At 38.8% G+C, this 18,554-nt stretch overlaps 1 protein-coding gene across 14 annotated transcripts in view; it reads left to right on the plus strand.

The window, feature by feature from the left end:
- Positions 1 to 17,643, plus strand: part of CEP63 (centrosomal protein 63) — a 38,460-nt gene extending 20,817 nt beyond the window's left edge. For 10 of the 14 annotated variants that reach the window (XM_078389285.1, XM_078389278.1, XM_078389280.1 and 7 more), the window contains 9 exons: positions 1,317 to 1,583; positions 1,814 to 1,959; positions 3,954 to 4,070; positions 4,528 to 4,648; positions 8,000 to 8,197; positions 8,499 to 8,564; positions 12,341 to 12,546; positions 13,156 to 13,438; positions 14,599 to 17,643. In XM_078389285.1, coding sequence (XP_078245411.1) covers positions 1,317 to 1,583; positions 1,814 to 1,959; positions 3,954 to 4,070; positions 4,528 to 4,648; positions 8,000 to 8,197; positions 8,499 to 8,564; positions 12,341 to 12,546; positions 13,156 to 13,438; positions 14,599 to 14,757 — 1,563 coding nt within the window. In that variant the 3' untranslated portion in view covers positions 14,758 to 17,643. The remainder of the gene's footprint in view (positions 1 to 1,316; positions 1,584 to 1,813; positions 1,960 to 3,953; positions 4,071 to 4,527; positions 4,649 to 7,999; positions 8,198 to 8,498; positions 8,565 to 12,340; positions 12,547 to 13,155; positions 13,439 to 14,598) is intronic. The other 4 variants (XM_072995858.2, XM_078389281.1, XM_020786384.3 and 1 more) reach the window with 1 other exon arrangement.
- The last annotated feature ends 911 nt before the right edge of the window (positions 17,644 to 18,554 follow it).

Here is an 18,554-nt window from a genome sequence, read left to right on the forward strand (position 1 = left end):
GTTGAAGAAGTTGTTCTTCCAAATCCCTATGTGCTCCTTTTCAACTGAAGATGATCAAAGTTTAAGATGGACAAAAATAAAATGCAACAAAATTCATTTGCTTGACTGCATTAAACTTCCCTTTTCTAATTTTGTAAGAGTCTTTATAGCCATCCATGCAAAAATGGTGGATGCTATCCTATTGGCCACCATAAATATGCCATCCCTCAATGCTATACTGGGTTTTGCCTGTTTCCTGTAAAGCCCAAGAATGTTATCTTTCTCAGGTTTTTTTTTTTTTTTTGGTTAAGCTGTTGCTGAATAGTGTGAGGGAAGACTGAATTTGTGGACAAGCAATGGAAATGAACGAATATGACATGTGATACTCCTGTTTAGAATAAATTTAGAAAGTGATTCTAACTTGAATAACTGGACTTTTAATACCTGAAAAAAGTGGTTTGCATCATACTATATTTTCAAAATCTGAGTGTAATTTTCTCTGTTTAATGACACCTTTCTATGAGTTTATTGAAAAGTGAATCTATTTTGTCTGTGGTAGTCCAGCAGTCTGCAGATTTTGGTAGGCCTCAGGAGCTAGCCAGAAGTTGTGCTTACTACCCAAGCTGTCTTTCAGCTGAGAGAAAGGAATGAATTATTGTGTCCGTGGTCTACTCTGTACCTATGAAGCCCAGCACTATAGACAAAAGCTCCCTCCACAGCTTGGAGCTGTGAAAGAGGTCAGAGGTTTATTCTTGTTCTTTACGGCTGTGAAGATACTTTCTCAGCAGAGCATAACTGTAGTGGATGGCAGGGAGAGCAAGGACTATTTCTGCATTCATGCTTTGCTCCAAAGGTACTCAGATTACCTCTAGAATTAATCATGGGATTTTCAAACTTCTTTCTGAATGTACAAGGAACAAAACTTCTTTCTGCCAATAAACAGATGATGGGAGTAGCAGATGATGGGAGTAGCGATAATTTACTGCATGGCTAGAATAGTAGGGTGGGATTTTAGATATGAGCTTTGATAGCAGAATATATAAATCACATACATTCTGGGTTCATGGTTGCTCATCTCTGCAGTGGAAGCAAACACTAAAAAGAGTTCCAACTCCTGTCCTCCGAAGATGCCAGCCATGGAGACTGGCGAAACATTAGGAAGAAAAACATTTGAAACATGGCCAAACAGCCCGAAAATCCTACAACAACCAAACACTAAAAATTTACCAGTCACTGAAGAATATAGTCATGAATGTCTTAAATACTGATTCCAGCTTCATTTTTTATCTTGTGGCACATGTCTTAATTTTTAGTGGGATTCTATATTTATATTACAGACCCAGCTGTCCAGTCGAAAACAAGTGTTTGAGTCTGTGGAGCTGGCAAGTCAGTCTGAGATCCATCATTTATCAAGCAAACTAGAAAGAGCCAATGATACTATTTGTGCCAATGAACTGGAGATGGAGAGGCTGAATATGAGGGTGGATGATTTGACTGATACCAACCAGAAGATTCTGGAGGAACAACAGAGACTTCTAGAGGAGCTGCAACTTTCCAGGAACTCACTGGAGGTCTGTGATTCAGCTGTTTGGAAGCAGGCGCATGTAAGAGTAGTGATTTGGAAAGTCTCTAATCAGATAACCTTTCCCCCAATGTTGTGCTCATCCTGTTGATGTAAAGATGCTCCTAACTGAGAAATCATGTCTGGTAAGAAGAATGGTTTTCTTGAGTTGTCTTCTAGTTATGAGCTATGTACAGGCACAGTGCCTTTCTTAATGCAAAAATTGTTACATTAATCCTAATTTTATCAATCTCTTTTTTTCCTCCTGTGAAGGTTCTACATGATGAAAAAATGGAACTCAGGGCCACTCTGTTGTCTCAAGAAGATTTCATTAAGAGCTTGCAGATTCATAATGAACAATTACAGCAAGAAGTATCCAAACTGACTGAGATTCTGCACACCAAAGACACTCTCATCAGGTATGGTTCTCCTGTCATAAAAACTTGTTCAAGTTATTATTGTTTTGCTTGCAACCTTGATGCACCTTTTCTGACCAGGACATTTCTGTGATATAGTAGTTTTTCCATTTCAAATCAAGAGTATATGTTCAGCCCTACCTAAATATAAAAGAGAGTAACATAATATCCTAAGGGAGGCCTATTTCTCTCATCTGAGAATTCCTTCAGGAGAAAAAAGACAAAATATATATGTGATAAGTTTAATCAGTGGAATGGTTTTTATAAATGTGATGCTTTGTATTTAGTTACTTGTTCTCCCACTACCAGTAGTACTTTCCTAAATTTAAAAATGGTTTAGTCAGCACATGTATGCAATTTTAAAAACAATTTGAATTACCGTATTTTTCGCTCCATAAGACGCACCTTTCCATAAGACGCACCGATTTTTTAGGAGAAGAAAACAGGAAAATATAATCTGTTTTCTTCGCTCCATAAGATGCACAGACTTTCCACCCCCCTGTTTTGTGGGAAAAAAGTGAGTCTTATGGTGCAAAAAATACAGTATATGTTTATTTTCAGTTAAGTCATTTGATTGCAAAATGTCATTAAAATGCTGAATTATAAAATGTTACAGGTTCCACAAAGGTAGATGCATTTATAACCCCATGCATTTTGCATCACTTTTTAAAAGAATAGATTAATATTCTGACAGAATTTTGTACAGTTGTCTCACGAAATGTATTAAAATCCCACCCCAACAATATCCATTTTTTGTGAGTGTTGAGTCTCAACTTTTATTTCACTTGTGTAATTGACCTGCAAGTTTTGTCTGGATTTGATAGACAACATGCCACTGATACTGTCTCTCAACAAAGGAAGGATGTGTTGGGTCTTGTCTCTGATTCAGATGGCTTGACTGCATTGGAGACTGTCTGCAACCTTAAGGCAAATGGGGTGATGAGTTCCACCTTCTTAGGGAATGGGGCAAAGAGTCATATTCTTGTGTTTAACTTCTTACCCATGAGATGAGAAAACAGATGACTTCAAGAGCAACCCTGCAAAGCAAATTTCTGGACCTCTGCTGTCATATGATCTAATTTGTAATAGCAACCATAACACAGATAAGATAAATCCCGCTTTCTGTTAAGTTACTGTTACATATTTTATGTAACTGTAGACCCACAATAAAATGCTTGCAAAGCTCTGTCATTAAATCTGTGACATACAGCTGCTTGGAATACCACATGTAAACAATTTTTAAATACTTCAAGGTGGTGAATTCTTGTTAGGCATGGGATTTTGAAAGCTGAGTGCTTATATTTTGGCAGAAATTATGTTGACTGGATAGTGATGGTAGGACTGTAACATTTTGTTCCCTTTCTTTAATGATGATACCCTAAAATGTAATTTCAGAGAGGTGGGAACCTTTGTTCTGTTTTGAAGCCACATTTCTTTGGGAATAATCTCTTAGAGGCAACATACTAGCAGTGGGGGGTGAAGTGAGAGCTGTCAAAATGGAGGGGGGCATGCTGTATTTGCCAGATATCAAACTGATCAGTTGTAGATTGTTTCTTCTCTCCTACCCACTCCCACATTGCAATAAGTTTTAGAGTTTCCCTGCGTAACTCCTGCCTTTACTCTTTGGGCCCCCTTTGCAGCCAATCCGGCTGTATAAAACTAAGCCTACTGCTGCACGTTGCCTGTCCACTCCTTTAAACCTTATTTTAAACAGTAATGTTGATGGGTACTGCCTAGTAAGCTTCTGGAAGTGATTGTTGAGCTATCCAGTTCTTCAATTGTAAGAAAGGAAGTGCCTTTGACTGACAATTACTATTAATACAGAGCTGATGGGGGTTAAATATTTTTAATACTACTTCAGTCAAGTATTTAGCGTTTTACAAACAAAAGCACATAAATATTGTGGTGACATTGGACTGAGTGTACTTGTATCTCAGAATAGAACTTTGCATGCCAGAAGGCCATGGTCTTCAAGGGTTCACCTATTTTCTGTGTAGGTCACTGGAACTGCAGTTACCGAGCAGTGAGGAAGCCAAAGGAAATTGCCATATTAAGGCAGGAATGGAGCATATGCAACTTCAACTAGATCATACCAAGGCTCAATCTAAAAGCAAGTAAGTGGTTTTCTACCAATATGTCCAGTTTTAGAAAAGAGTACATTGAAAATAAAATATATATCTCTATTATGTCTGACCCTTCCAATAATGGTTTAAAAATATTTATCTATTTTAGCAATTTAATTTAGCTATGGAAATATTGTCTTATTCATAGATAGGCATCATATATATTTATTCCATCCTAAGATACAGGAGCCTGCATTTGTTTGCTACTGTAATGGAAATAATAATTGGATTTTTCTTCTTCTTCCTTTTAAGCTGTTGAATGAGTGACAAGTTATAAATGAAAGTCTCTGTAACTTGAGTATTCTGAGGTGGAATTTTTAATCCAAATTATTTAGGGCTCAAGTGAGATAGCAGAAGAGCTAAAATTTGGGCTGTGTATTGTGCAATATTATTATGTAAATGATTTATAACATGCTTTGTTTTTGACCTTCCCCTAAATCTTTTGAAGTTCTAACCTGGGGTTTGCAAATACAAACGGTATCCTACCACATGAAGAGCTAACTGAGAAGTGCCAGAAACTTTGTTTAACTGAAGAGCACCTTTGCCAGGCTAAGGCTGAAATTAAAAAGGTGAGGTCTTGTTGTGCAAATAAATTAATAATGAAAATGGGCTGTCACCCGTATCTTTCGGTGCCAAGGAATGTATTCTGCTTCTGAAACTTAAATATGAATTATTTCATTCATTAGATGTGATCAGGTACAAAGTAAACCAAAGAATGTACAGACTGACACTTCTTTTTGGCTGTACTAAGGGCATAAACTTGAAAGTACTGTGCTCTAAAATAAAAGGTGCAGCTTCATATAATGTGTGCTAATATCAGTAGCCAGCAAAAGAGCAGGATCCAAACCCTTAAACCGCAAACAATGAACCATCAACAGAGTGAAACAGCAGCTCTTCTAAATGAAGGGCCTGGTAGAGGAACAGTTGTCCTCATATGTCCAGAAGTGAATCAGTGAGGGTTTTTAGAAAAGCACATGTATAGAGATCCAGAATGGCTGAAATCTTTTGCAGGTATAACTACACCTGCAGAAGGGTAATGACATCAGCATTAGGGAAGTTTTTTGGTAATTCAAAACTTTCCTCTTTGCTCTTTTTGTCTGAATTGCAAATCCATTTCATCATGTGGGAGCTTTAAGGTGGAAGACTTTAATTCCTGAAAATCATTGCTGCTAGATGACGTTAGCAGAAGAAGAGATTTTAGGTAATTAAAGATTTCCTCCTTCCATCTTATGGCTTCCACACAATGAAACAAATTATTTGCAAGTCAGACAAGCTCTGGGAAAGAAGGCAGAAGTCTTTAATTATCGAAAATCTCCTGTGTTGGTGACATCATCACATTTCTGCTGTTGTGGTTACACCAAAAGGATTTCAGCCAATATCTGTTAACCGTTTATTATATAGCTTTTATGAACATATCTTTCTTTACCACTTAGGGTCTATATGAGAAACATAGTAGCAGGCTCTTGAATCTGTAAGTTTAGGAAAGGACAAAATGCAACAAACAAACAAAAAGAAGTTTCAAACAGAATTTATATCTCTGGTCTTGTGTGGAATCTTTAAATTTACATTTCTCTCCTATAAATTGTAAGAGGGTCTCCTTCCATGCAGTGGCAGCTAGTTGAGGCAGAAAGATTTGTGTTGCTTGCTGGTAAAACTTACCACCCATTGCACATTTACTTGCAAGAAGGAGATCATCCTCTCTGTATAATAGAGGCACATGTATCCTTTCAGTGCCCAGGTTTGCATATACAGTGGTGCCTCGCAAGACGAACGCCTCTTGGCACGAAAAACCCGCTAGACGAATGGGTCTGGCTAGGGTTTTGGTGCCTCGCAAGATGAATGTTCCTATGGCCCTGCCTCGCAAGATGAAGCAGGGCCCCCTTTCAGAGGTTCCCCTTTCAGAGGTCCCCTGCCAGTCTTCCCAGCACCATTGGAGCCTGGACCTAGCAGGGAGGCGGCAGCCATTTTGTGCTCTTCTCCGCTCCCGCCTCACAGCTGATCGGCGCTGGGTTTTAGAAGCTTCCCCAGGCTTGCCCAGCACCGAAAAGAGCTGGAAATAAAAAATTGTGCTTTCCCCCTGCCCCTAAGGAAGCCTCTGAAAGCTGCGCTCCCAGCACTGCTTTCAGAGATCCCCTGCCAGTCCTCTGATGGTGGTGGGAATACTGGCGGGGGACGTCTGAAAGCGGCATTCCTCCCCACTGCTAATCGCCACTTTTCCCCCAGGGGCAGGGGGAAAGCACAATTTTTTTATTTCCAGCTCTTTTTCGGTGCTGGGCAAGCCTAGGGAAGCTTCTAAGACTCAGCACCAATCAGCTGTGAGGTGGGGAGGGCGGGTGGAAGCGGAGAAGAGCACAAAATGGCTGCCACCTCCCTGTTGGGTCTGGGCTCTCTGCTGTTTGACGCTCTTTCTCTGGCTTTTCGGGGCTACCAAGGCACTGTGAGGAGCCGGGCTCAGTCTACAGTACCTGGTAAGTGACTTTATTTTAATTTTTTTTTGTTTCTGACTTTTTTCCCATAGGAATGCATTAATTAAATTTCAGTTTATTCCTATGGGAAAACTCGCTTCGCAAGACGAAATTTTTGCTAGATTAATTTCGTCTTGCGAGGCACCACTGTAATAGTAAGTCAGATGGTAGTTTCTTGAATTCTGGCTTGCTGTTGCATTCATACTTGTCCACGCTAACTATAATTTATTAAAAACTGCAAACCACAGTTAAAATTATGGTTTGTTGCTGACTTGTGTAAACCCTAACTTCTTATATCTGAACCAAAAACTGGCTTTTTGTGGATTCGTTTCCCCAAATGCCCACCCTGAAATAGCACCAGACAAAAGGGGTAAAAGCAAAAGAAAAAAAAATATAGTAATTACATTTTTTTTGTTATTTGCATTCATATGTAAAGCAACAAACCACGTATAACATAAACCAAGGCTTTGTGTAATGGGGCTGCACCAAAAAATTATGTCTTGCTGATGCAACCTATGAGTTCAGGTTGTCTTCTTTCTTTTCATGCACCTGGCTTCAGAGGATACTTTCCAGTTTCATAAATCAGATATCATAGAAACAGTGTCTGAAAAAACAAGAAATTTGCTCTGGAGGCAGGGGCAGAGAAAACTTTTGGCTTTACTGCCACTTTATGCTTCACATACTTTTTTGTAGGAGTAAACCAGTTTTATCTAAACCTAGCCTAAATTGACTAATTTAATTTATTCTTGCATTTTCTACAGCAACCTGTATAGAATTTCTAGCCCACAATAAGAGCCTAAACTGAGTGGGAGATAGAAGCAAAACATTCCCGCTTCTGTCTTCGCCAATTGCTGTTTTATTAGAGCAACTGAAGACACAAGAAGTAAAAATGTCTTGTTTAAATATTTCACTATGTTAGTCACTCTTACAAGTGAATATGTATTTTAGCAATTAATTGCATCCCTCAAACAGATCCAGAAAAAACTGGATTGACGTATTATTTAGTTCTCATTAAATAAAACTTAGGAATGCAAAAGTTTTATTGGTATCACCCTTGCTCTGTTGTATTTGCACCTTTTTATTGGCAACCAGCTGCAGAAATAATATTGTCATATACTAGTTGGGTATGGCTGTTATAACTGCCAGGATATAAATAATTTAGTTTGCCAAACCATTTGTAATTAATTTGCTAATCCATCATGAATGAGTCTCCAGTTCAGCTGTTTACAGCTGCCCCATAATGCAGGACATAAAAGGTGCATGCTGAGGTCGGACAGAATAATGACGCTATTATGAACAATGGATGAATTCCCCGGCAGATTTGGTTTCAGTCGTGCAGGAATTAGAGAAGTTGATTGCAGAGAGCCTTTTATTGCCCTGTATGAAGCTACATCTACCCTGTTTTCTTATCAATAGTGAAATTTAATCTCAGCATTCATATATATTTTTGTCCAGCTGAAGGACCAGTTATCCCACAAGGAGCAAAGTCATAGCAGTGAGTTGGAGGGAATGAAGCAAGAAGTTACCCAACTAACACGGGAACTCCACCAGCGTGACATCATGCTTGCCTCATCCAGTGGTTCTACCTCGAATTTGGAACAGCAACTGAGACTAGAAATTGAAAAAGCAGAGCGAAAGGCAGTGGAGCACAGGGTAAACTGTTGCTTGATCCTTCAGCATTAAAACCATGATATTAAACATAATGACACAACTTCTTTTTTTGATCTCTTTATTGTTCCAACCCTTCTAGTATGGCTGGCATTACATTTTTCAGATATGAGTGCCAGAAATGTGGTGAGATGAAAGCTGGAATTTTTCTATTTGAACGAAATTATTCACCAAACAACCTATGCTTTTGTAGAAGGCATGCATCCAAAAGTCCATATAGTTTCTTGAAGTAACCACTGATTAGAAAAATAATTTAATAACTTCTCTTAAAAATCTATTCTTTCAGGCCATCTTGTCTCAATTAGAAGCTCTCAGGCAAGAAAATCAACACCTGTCAGAAATGCTACAAAAGGTAGAGTTCATTGTGATGGATATCTGTTATTTTTATAATAGTACATTTGAGATCTCTCTGGGTGACACTTAGTTGTTGTTTATGTTTTGCCCAGGCAAGTGTTTTTTCACATATATGACTTGATAGGTGAAAGAATAGGTTTCTAATCATTGCACTTCACAGTTAAGCTGCTCACCATGTCTGTGTGTGCGTGTTTGAGTGAAATCAGTGGGATTTATGTCTCAGTGGCCAGAACCTTATTAGCAATCACGAAGTGTAACTGCCCCACAAGTAGAGCACTCTGTGATTGCTCCAAAAATCCTTGACTGTAATATTAATTAAAAACAAACAGGCTTATATGCTGTTAAAAACAACATAGTTTTTGCATGTGCAAGGGCACATGTAAAATTCATATAAAAAGACAGCTATGTATGCAGTGAACTGGTACGTGCATGATGCAAACAAACTGAATTTTGACCACTAAATGTGCAAAGAATGAGGTTTAAAAAATGGCCAAACTGCAATACGTGTATTTGTTGTGGCCACTAGGTGTCAGTGCAAGTAGTCTTACTGAAAGTTACTGAAAAGCCTTGTAAGGAAACATTGTAAAAGGTGGCCTTCAAAACCTGCTCGGTGTTTGAACTACTACACATAGTCATTTTGAGAATATGTAATAATGCATATTTATGTATTTATTTATTTGATTCCTGTACCTCCCATCTGGCAACCCAGGCCACTCTGGGCGGTTTACATAGTCTAATAGAACAAATTATAAAACAATACAATACAAATTATATTATACAATATAATACAAATTATAAAGCTACAATAAGAGGACAGAGTATAAATAATCAATACAATATTAAATAAATAAAATAATATCAGTAAACATTAAAATGAAAATAGGAAAAGGAAAAAGATGGTGGAGTTGAACATTAACTGTTAAATCAAGATGAAGTAGAGTTTGGGAAGGCCTTTCTGAATAAGAATGTTTTTAATAATCACTTAAAGGTTCCCAGTGAGGGCACCAGACGAATTTCGGGTGGAAGAGCATTCCACAATTGCACGGCTACCGCCAAGAAGGCCCGGTTTCTAGTTATGAATTTCTGAGCCTCTCTTAGGGTCAAAACCCTCAACCACCCAGCCTGGGAAGTTCTTACAGGATGGGCGGCTCTAGTCAGAAGGAAGTGTTCTGCCAGATAATAAGGTCCTAAACCATTTAGGGCTTTGTATGTTAACACCATTACCTTGAAGCTGGCACGGAAACAAACAGGTAGCCAGTGCATATGTTGATGTCTTCTCACCGCACTTAGCAATCTGGCGGCCGAGTTTTTGACCTGTTAAAGTCTCTGTGACAGCACCAAGGGCAGCCCCACATAGAGAGCATTGCAGTAGTCTAATCTCGAGACTACCAGTGCATGAACCAGTGTGGTGAGGGACCCGTGTCAAGGTAGAGACGCAGCTGAGCAATTCGCCTTAGATGGAAGTAGACAGTGCAGACCACAGATGCTATCTGGGATTCCATTGATAGCGCTAGGTCCAAAAGCATGCCCAAGCTGCACACCTCATCCTTTGTGGTAAGAGAAACCTCACCAAAAGAAAAGAAGGCACCCAAACCACAGATACTATGGGCCCCCACCCGCAGGATTTCCATCTTGTCCGGGTTCAGCCTCAGTCTGTTATCCTTTATCTACCCCAGTACAATGTCTAGGGAGTGCTCAAGGGATGGGACAGCATCCACTGCAGAAGGGTGAAAGGAGAGATAGAGCTGTGTGTCATCTGCATATTGATGACACAAAGCTCCAAAACCCCTGATGACTTCCCCCAGCGGCCTCATATAGATATTAATTAGCATTGGGGAGATTATTGAACCCTGCGGGACTCCTCATTTGAGAGTCCACAGAGTGGACAGCATCTCCCCAAGGTGCACTCTCTGAAGACGGTGCTCCAGGAAGGGTGGAGCCAGGCCAAGGCCTGGCCTCCAATCCCTGTTCTGGAGATTCTCTCCAGGAGGATGCCATGGTTGACAGTATCAAAGGCTGCTGATAGATTGGGAAGGACCAACAAGGATATTTTGCCTTTGTCAGTCTCCCTCAAAAGGTCATGTTGCAGGGCCGTCTCCATGCCATGATGCTGCCTAAACCCAGACTGTAATGGATCAAGGGCATTGGTCTCCTCCAGAAGTGGCTGAAGCTGATTGGCCACCAGTCTCTCCACCAGCTTGCTCATAAAAGGGATATTGGCAACAGGTCTATAGTTGTTTATATCATCTGCCACCAAGTCGGGCTTTTTCTGGATCGGTCTAATGAGTGTCTCCTTGTGAGGGCAAAGGACACCTTGCCCTCAAGGAGAGACCCATTGATAATAGTGGTGGCCCATTCTGTTGTTACAGGTCTGGCCACTTTCAGCAGCCAGGTTGGGCAAGGATCTAGTGAAGAGGTGGTGGCCCTACAGTGTTCAAGAATTGCCAGGATAATGCTATGAAACCACTGGTCATAAGTGTATGACCTCATGGCCAGCTGCATCTCCTCTCCTTTCCCTCTTTTAAAAGATCAATGACAACATTGCTTTACTGAAAGATATTTTTGGCAACCTCTGCATGAACTATTCTGGCTGCTCTATATGGTTACGTGTCTGTGCTGTTTTTATTTTAATTTTCCACCACTGGATATTTTGACTGTTATTTTATTGTTTTTATTCATAGTAGTGCTTTTGCACTAATAGGGCGTTATAGAAATTTAATAAACAAACAAACAAATAATCTCATGTTTCCTTTTCTCAATAACTAGAATACAACTGTAATTAGATTTGGACAGATACAGATTTCTCTGCATATGTGTTATTACTCTAGTGAGGCCTGTTTTCTCCACATGGCTGCAGAAGAAAAACATATGCTATATTAGTAATTATCTGAGTACAGAATCTTCTTGGACTTCAGATATTTTGTAGACTTAGCAGAATCTCCAGTTTAGAGGCTCATTTTTACATTTGGTGCGGAGAGCAAGAAGAAAGCTCACAGGTCCACCAGTTTTCTCTTAATCCATTAGTATATAGAAGGAATGGAATCATGTTCAAACAGCCTGCATTGGCATAGGAGGGTGTCTGTGTTGCTTTTACTTTGCACATTTTATATTTGGGTTTAAGTAAACTGAGCCTATGTATTGCAAAGACCATATTCATACTTTAGCTTGCTATGATGTAACGTATCAAAGATATCAATTTTGCTCAATACCTCTGAGTAGACATCAATTATGCTCTGATTTGTGTTTGCACATGTGGTTGATTTTGACCGTAAGAGGATCTTGGCCTCATTGCTCTAGATGGGTCAGTCCCAGCTGGTTATTTAAGCTTTTCTTTCGAGCTGGCAGAGGCAGTAATCACAAAGCTGTTCTAAATGAATGAGTGCCTGGAGGTTTTGAATGCATCCAACTACAAACAGACAACCCCATTGGCTTTGGTGTTACTGGTGTGCTGCATAGCTGGAGCACATTTAATGTGAATAACATTTAGGTGACCACAAATTGGTCTTGAAGTTTGCACCCAATTGAGATGAATAAGGGAAGCTTGTCCTTCTGTTGGTTTGGTTAGTTCAGTCTATCTGGCTTCAAACTGGTTCAGACAGTTGGTGATTGATATACCCTCTGGAGTGATTTTTTCCCCTAGGAAGATGCTTGGGAATTTTGCTTATCAAATGTGCAACAAAATCACCAAATCTTGGGGAACTTGGACTTATTAAAAACAAACAAAAACAAACAAACAAAAAACAGTATTATGTAAAACATTTTTGTCATCTTAAGGCAAAAAGTGCTGCCTCGGCAGAACTCCAGGAAAGTTATGACAAGGCCCTGAACAGAGTGGAGTCAGAGAACCAGCAACTACAGAAGGAACTAGAAGAAACTAGAGCTACCTTGGGAGCCTCATCTTGGGTGCCTCAGGATAAATATGAGAGTATTGTACTGCAGAGGCAGCACCAGGTGACAGAGATAAAGAATATAGAGAGCAGGTAAGTTTACCTGTCTTTGGAAATGGAAGCAGCTTTCTGCAAAAGAGTAAATAAGAGATGTTTAGGCATATGCCAGTACTAGTTTTAATTACCAGTAAATGTTTGAGGTATTTGAAAACACCTTGGCAGGAATCCTATTACATTGGTTAAGTGAACCACCAGATCACATAACTGATATGTCCAGTTACTCTGTCTGTCACTTAGACATACCCAGACAGCACACTTGTTTGCATGTTTAGTTGTTGTCCATATGGGAAACCGATTGCCAGAAAACTGAGAACCAATTGTGTAGTTTGCCTTGCATGCATGATACTTTGCAATAGGATTCTGGCCTTTTAGTCTTTCATTCTCTAAAATATTTTGCAGACTCATTGAAAAGAGAATGTACTCCTTCAGTCAGTTCTCATTTTCTGTCTTCAGATGGATGTTTTATAATGGCAGAAGCACTTTCTGTAGACACCATGGTCTCCCTGTGTTTTTGTCTGGGATGTGTGGATGACTGAAAACAGCCAATTTGCTAGATAGTTTTCTCAAACATGTTGGTAGCATTTGGGACTGAAAAGAAATGATCTGTAGTGATCTAAATGATTGTTTTTGATCTGTGTCCAGAAAAATACAGGAACTACAACATAAGCATGAGCAAGAAATGAAAGTTCTACAGGCTAGATTTGATGAGACTGTTCAGTATTATGAAAAAGAAATCCAGAAAATGCAACATTTGTCAGCCAAAGTCTTTGCTTCTAACATAGCTGCTGAACGATCTCCCATGGTCAGCAGGAACAACTCTGTGGAATCCTGTGATCACTTTCTGAGATCAGATCCTTTACCCCATGGAAACATGGAATTTACTGATGATGTGTCAAGCGAGGGTGGGAAAGAATTTTTGCCTTTGGTAAGTGTGATAAATTGAGGGATGTATAATCTGCTGCTACCATGAGTATATTAGATTTACATTCTCTCTTTAGTAATCAGTTTACAAGTTTTTAGCTCCATATACCAGGAAGCCTTCTTTCAAATGCAGATTGTGGTTTTCTCTGCTATAACACCTGGTGGCAGTAGCTCACTGGCACGAGGGTGTGGAAAAGGATACCCTAAGTTTGGTTGACTCCTCGCTGCAGACTGGAGATAGGAATATAGGCTCCAATATAGGTTGAATCCTTCTGGAGAAAGGTGGCATATAATGTTTTAAAATAAAGCAATGAATAATCACTTCTTATTAACGTCTGGGCAGTTACATGGGAGAATAAAGTCTTGCTTCTTCAGAATTCCTAGTCACCCAGTGGAGCTTTCTTCTGTACTCTTGCGGAGTTTGGCCAATGGAACATTAAGAGTTTGAAACTACAAGTATATGCAAACAGTTTTCAAAGTGGGCACATCTGTTTCTATCTTTGGTCAGTTATCTGAGTTATGGCCATTTACAATGCATTATATTTTCTAAGCAATTCATTTAACATGTTATTTATATTTTTTGGTTATTTAAACTTTAAGATCAACAAAGTTGTGCTTTGCATGCTAAAAGTGCTCTAATGGACAAGCATTGTTTTCAACTGTGCTTTTCTATGCCTAAAAGCTGTTGCATTGGGCTTTTGTCTGAGTTAGATATGCATAACATGAAGCTGTGCTTTGTAGAAAAAGTACACATTTTTAGGATCTGTGGTTGACTATGTTCATATATATGTGGGCTCATGTGTGCCCTCTAGCGTATTTCTGAATTGATTGGGGCTGAAAAGGTTGTGATCCCTGCTTCATTCACTTGTGTATGAACTGCACAAAATAAACATTTTAGATTTGATATTCAAAAGATTTTCCTCTGAAATCATATGGCTGCTGTGGTAGTCAAAAAATGATAAGAGGAATGTGACAGGGTTTTAGCCCAATCCTGATTTTGTCAACTCAGACTTCAGCTGTGATGAAACTTTGCATGATAGATTTCTATCCGTATGTTGCCAACTGCTAATGCAGTCTAATGTAGTCTCTGTCAGTTTAATAGTAAAGTGTAGCATTAGGATGGAAATCTTATGCATCAAAGTAATGTTCAACTTTTCTTTTTAGAGCCCAGTGCCTACCACAAACCTTGGTGCAATTGCTGCCAAGTTCCTGGAAGAAGAAGAAGAAAGATCTCACCATATCTTAGAACGCTTAGATGCACATATTGAGGAGCTGAAAAGGGAAAGCAAAAAAACAGTGCAACAGTTTGCACACCAGAAGTAACATTGTTTGAAGTTTCATGGACTAGAAAATTGGTTTAATTTATTTCAGACAATGGACAGGATGTGCCTATAATTCAGGGAGCTCTGAAGGACTAAGAAGAAGGTTTATTCCCTCTTTGTCCTAGGGTTTTCAGAGGAGATAAAATAAAGGAAATGAAGTTTATATGTAGCAGAATATTTTCTCTAATGATGGTAATTGCACTACTACAGAAAACCTTTCTAGTTGCCTTATTGTAACTTGCAGGCCTCGAATACCCATGCAGTGATCTTCATAAGAGTTGATGTAAATTTCTCTGTGGACAACATTTAAAGTATAATTTATGCATATATTTGAAGAAATAAAATGACAAATAACCCATTGCCTTCCTTTTACCACACACATCATTTGCTGACCAGTTTGAGATTTCACTTTGCTTTCAATGTTGCTTATTCTCTATTCAAGTTTGTAGATTAGCTGGTGTGAAAAAAACCCAAGGGAAGACTTTGTGTGATGCTGATAAGTATTTCCTCAGTTGATCTAACTTGTATACCAAATACCACATTAATGACTTGGTAGTGGTCCCTTTGGGGGCTATGGGCTGTATTTCTTTCCTTGCTGTAAAAGATGACATGCAGTCAAATAGCAACTGAGTGAAAGAAAGTTACTTTGATATAGTACAGTTAATTCCAAGGGTGAAGTTCAATGTATGTAATAAATATCTGTATGCAAGATCAATGTTATTTAGACAACATCTGTCTTATGAAGTACTGAACAGCTGTTCAAAGCCATAAAAGCCCATTTAAGGGGCTGACCAGTGTATCAGACAGCTTTGAATAGCTGTGTAGCTTTAGGAAAAAATACAGATCCTTAAAAGCACGTCCTTGGACAAGAAGCCAAGCGGTGTCCTTTCATACCTCCAGTTCATTCTTTCTGCCTTTGTTCCTTAGAAATTAAATTACTTGTAAGATTTTTAGCTTTTGAACAAAGATTCCAAATTTTATTTTCTGTGAAAATAAAAAACATGCAGACCATCAGATTTGTGCCACCTAAATCTTTGAAATAACCTGTGTTCAACTAGGAACAGTGAGTGCTGGTGCTAAAAAAGCTACAGTTGCTGGAGTGCTGGATATTGTTAAGAATACTTAAGTTAAACTTGATGCAAGCATACTCCCACTCCAAAAGCAGATCATATATGCCTTCATTTTACAAGCAGCTCTATTGTCTTCCTACAAAACCATTCTTTTTCCAGTTTACTGATGCCTGTGTGTTGTTTGTTTTCTATGACTTCATGTCTCTCTTGCTAACATTTTAGTTTGATAGTGATGAACTACATAAAATCAAACTCAATATGAAGATATGCCAAAGCAGTAAATTCTGATTTATACTGTGCTGTAAGAATGGTACATAATACCTGTGCAAGCATACACAGCATTTTCTTCTGTTGAAAACTAGTTCTCCATTCCCTACAAAATGAATGTGTTCTACCATTTGTTCTGTGAGAATATCTTGTTAGAGTTTGAACAGGGGGACTGAAAAAATAGGAGTCACATTCTTTTTCCTTAAGCAACTCATTGCAGATCAACTCTGGAAGCCAGCCTGGGCAGGAGAAAACATCTAACCCAGCTCTGTAGACTGAGAAAGACACATGTCATAGGTAAGGAAGATTAAAGTATACATTAGATGCACTTGTAGGGATAAAGGCCATAGGAATAACTAATATACACAGACCAGTTTCCAGAGGTGGCAGCCGTGTTAGACTACTGCAATAAAATGATATAATCTATGTTGCTGTAAATATCTGTACATAAATTTATTATTACACAATCTTTCATGGGCCTAAGTTGCATCTGGTGAAATGGGTTCTGTCCCATAAAAATGTATATCATAATACATTTGTAGTATTTAAAGTGGAACTAGATTTTGCAGTGTCAGTTGTAGCTATGAATTCCTTCTGGATGCAGTTTCAGAGGTGGATTTTGGCAGGAATTTGGCATTGTAAAGTTTAGATATTTGAGTAGAAGAAATAGTGATGAAATACAGGTGATGAAGTACAGTGGTCATATACCCGCCTTTCTTTACTACATTCCATCTACTTCTATGAATCTGAGTTAAGACAGTAAACCTTTTCTATTCTAATGGTGAGTAGAGAAAATTCAAGCACTGTGAGTTTGCTGCTGTTCCAATTAAATGGTGTATGCTACTCAGCAGAGTTTGTAGTTTCAATGGAGTGGAATTGTCACTCCTACTCTTGCTTGCATGTTCTGCACAAGACCGTTGTAATTTATCTCAGTGAGGCCGTGGCAAAAGGTATGCACTGCATTGTCGATCACCAGATTGCTTCCCATGTTATATGAGGAAATATGGTCTTCTTGGGCAAAGGTTCTGCAGTGATATAATTCTAGGAAACAACTCATTCCTTGCTAACTCTTGTACTGCAATAGAGAAATTATGTGATATCAGTGAGTATTCTGTACTGAGTAATGCTAGCTGGTTTAACCTGTAAGAGACAAAAGCAAGATCTGCTTGAGGAACTGTCAACTTAAAAAAAATTTTTTGATTTGAAAAGCAAACTATAGCATGAAATATAAAATATGCTCCTGCAGGTGAATACTTATAGCATATTATTTATTTATTTCTTCATTGGTTAGGTGTTGTGCCTGTAACCAATGGTGCTAAACATTGTTTTCCATCTAAATTGATCTTGAGAATCTTAATGCTTCTTAGTCCCTTTTGAAAAACCTAACCTGTCTTGGCCAACAATGTGATATGAAGAACAGAAGTAATGCATTTTGAATGTCTCTCCCCTGCCTCAATAAGATTCAATCTGGACACCTTACCTTTTAAAAGTGTGTGTGTGTTTATTATACAAACTCTCAAAAATGTTTAAATAAATTTTTCTGTACCTTGTGCTGTTTACTCAATTTCCCAGCAGAAATAGAGTTATCACTATGTTCATTAATTCTGTTTTATTCTTGGAAAGAGATTTTGTAATAACAGAGGTGCCAAAAACCTGAGACAGTCCTGTATTTTGACCAGTCAGTCCATTCACCCCAAAATGGACAACAATCTGAGATTAGCAGTTTGCACATGGAGACTGAAATTCTTGATCTTTCCTCCCCATCATTTCCCAGTCAAGTATAAAAAATTATGTATGACTGATTGGGAAAGGATAAGGTAAACAAGCAAACACAAATAAATAGAGAGATGTGCAGCTTCTGGGCTACATCATCAGAATCTCTCATGAATGGGCCTAATGTGTGTTGAGACTGTAAATATGCATATTTTGGAGGTGGAGGAAGGTTGTTTATCCTGGAGGGTGATGACAAAGCTGCTGCAGACTTCTGAGGCCCTTTTATCAGTGGCTGCAGGGTTTCCATGCATTCATCTATGCCTTGAGAATGTTGAATATCCCTTTGGAATAATCAGTTGGACTTAACAGTTTTATAATTAATGAAGCTGGAGGGGAATTTTGTCTTTGAACTCAGATTTTTAATAACACCAAAGAGTTTCCTTTCTGCTTGCAAGGCTGAGCCAGATGTGTGCCTTCTATTTTAAATACATTTTAAGATACCATTTAGAAATTAAATTGTAAGATGTTATTAGATTTAATTAGCAATCTGCTCTCTGAGTTGAGATAAGACTTAAGGGTTTCACTGTGGCTAGCTGTTGGTAGCATCCTGCCCTCATCAGACATAGAATATGGCCCCCAACAGCTACATTTAGTAAAAGGTAAAGGTTCCCCTTGACATTTTAGTCGCGTTTGACTCTAGGGGGCACGCTGCTCATCCCTGTTTCCAAGCCGTAGAGCCAGCGTTTGT

This window comes from Pogona vitticeps, chromosome 3, assembly GCF_051106095.1.
Source record: "Pogona vitticeps strain Pit_001003342236 chromosome 3, PviZW2.1, whole genome shotgun sequence".
Classification (NCBI taxonomy): Eukaryota; Metazoa; Chordata; class Lepidosauria; order Squamata; family Agamidae; genus Pogona; species Pogona vitticeps.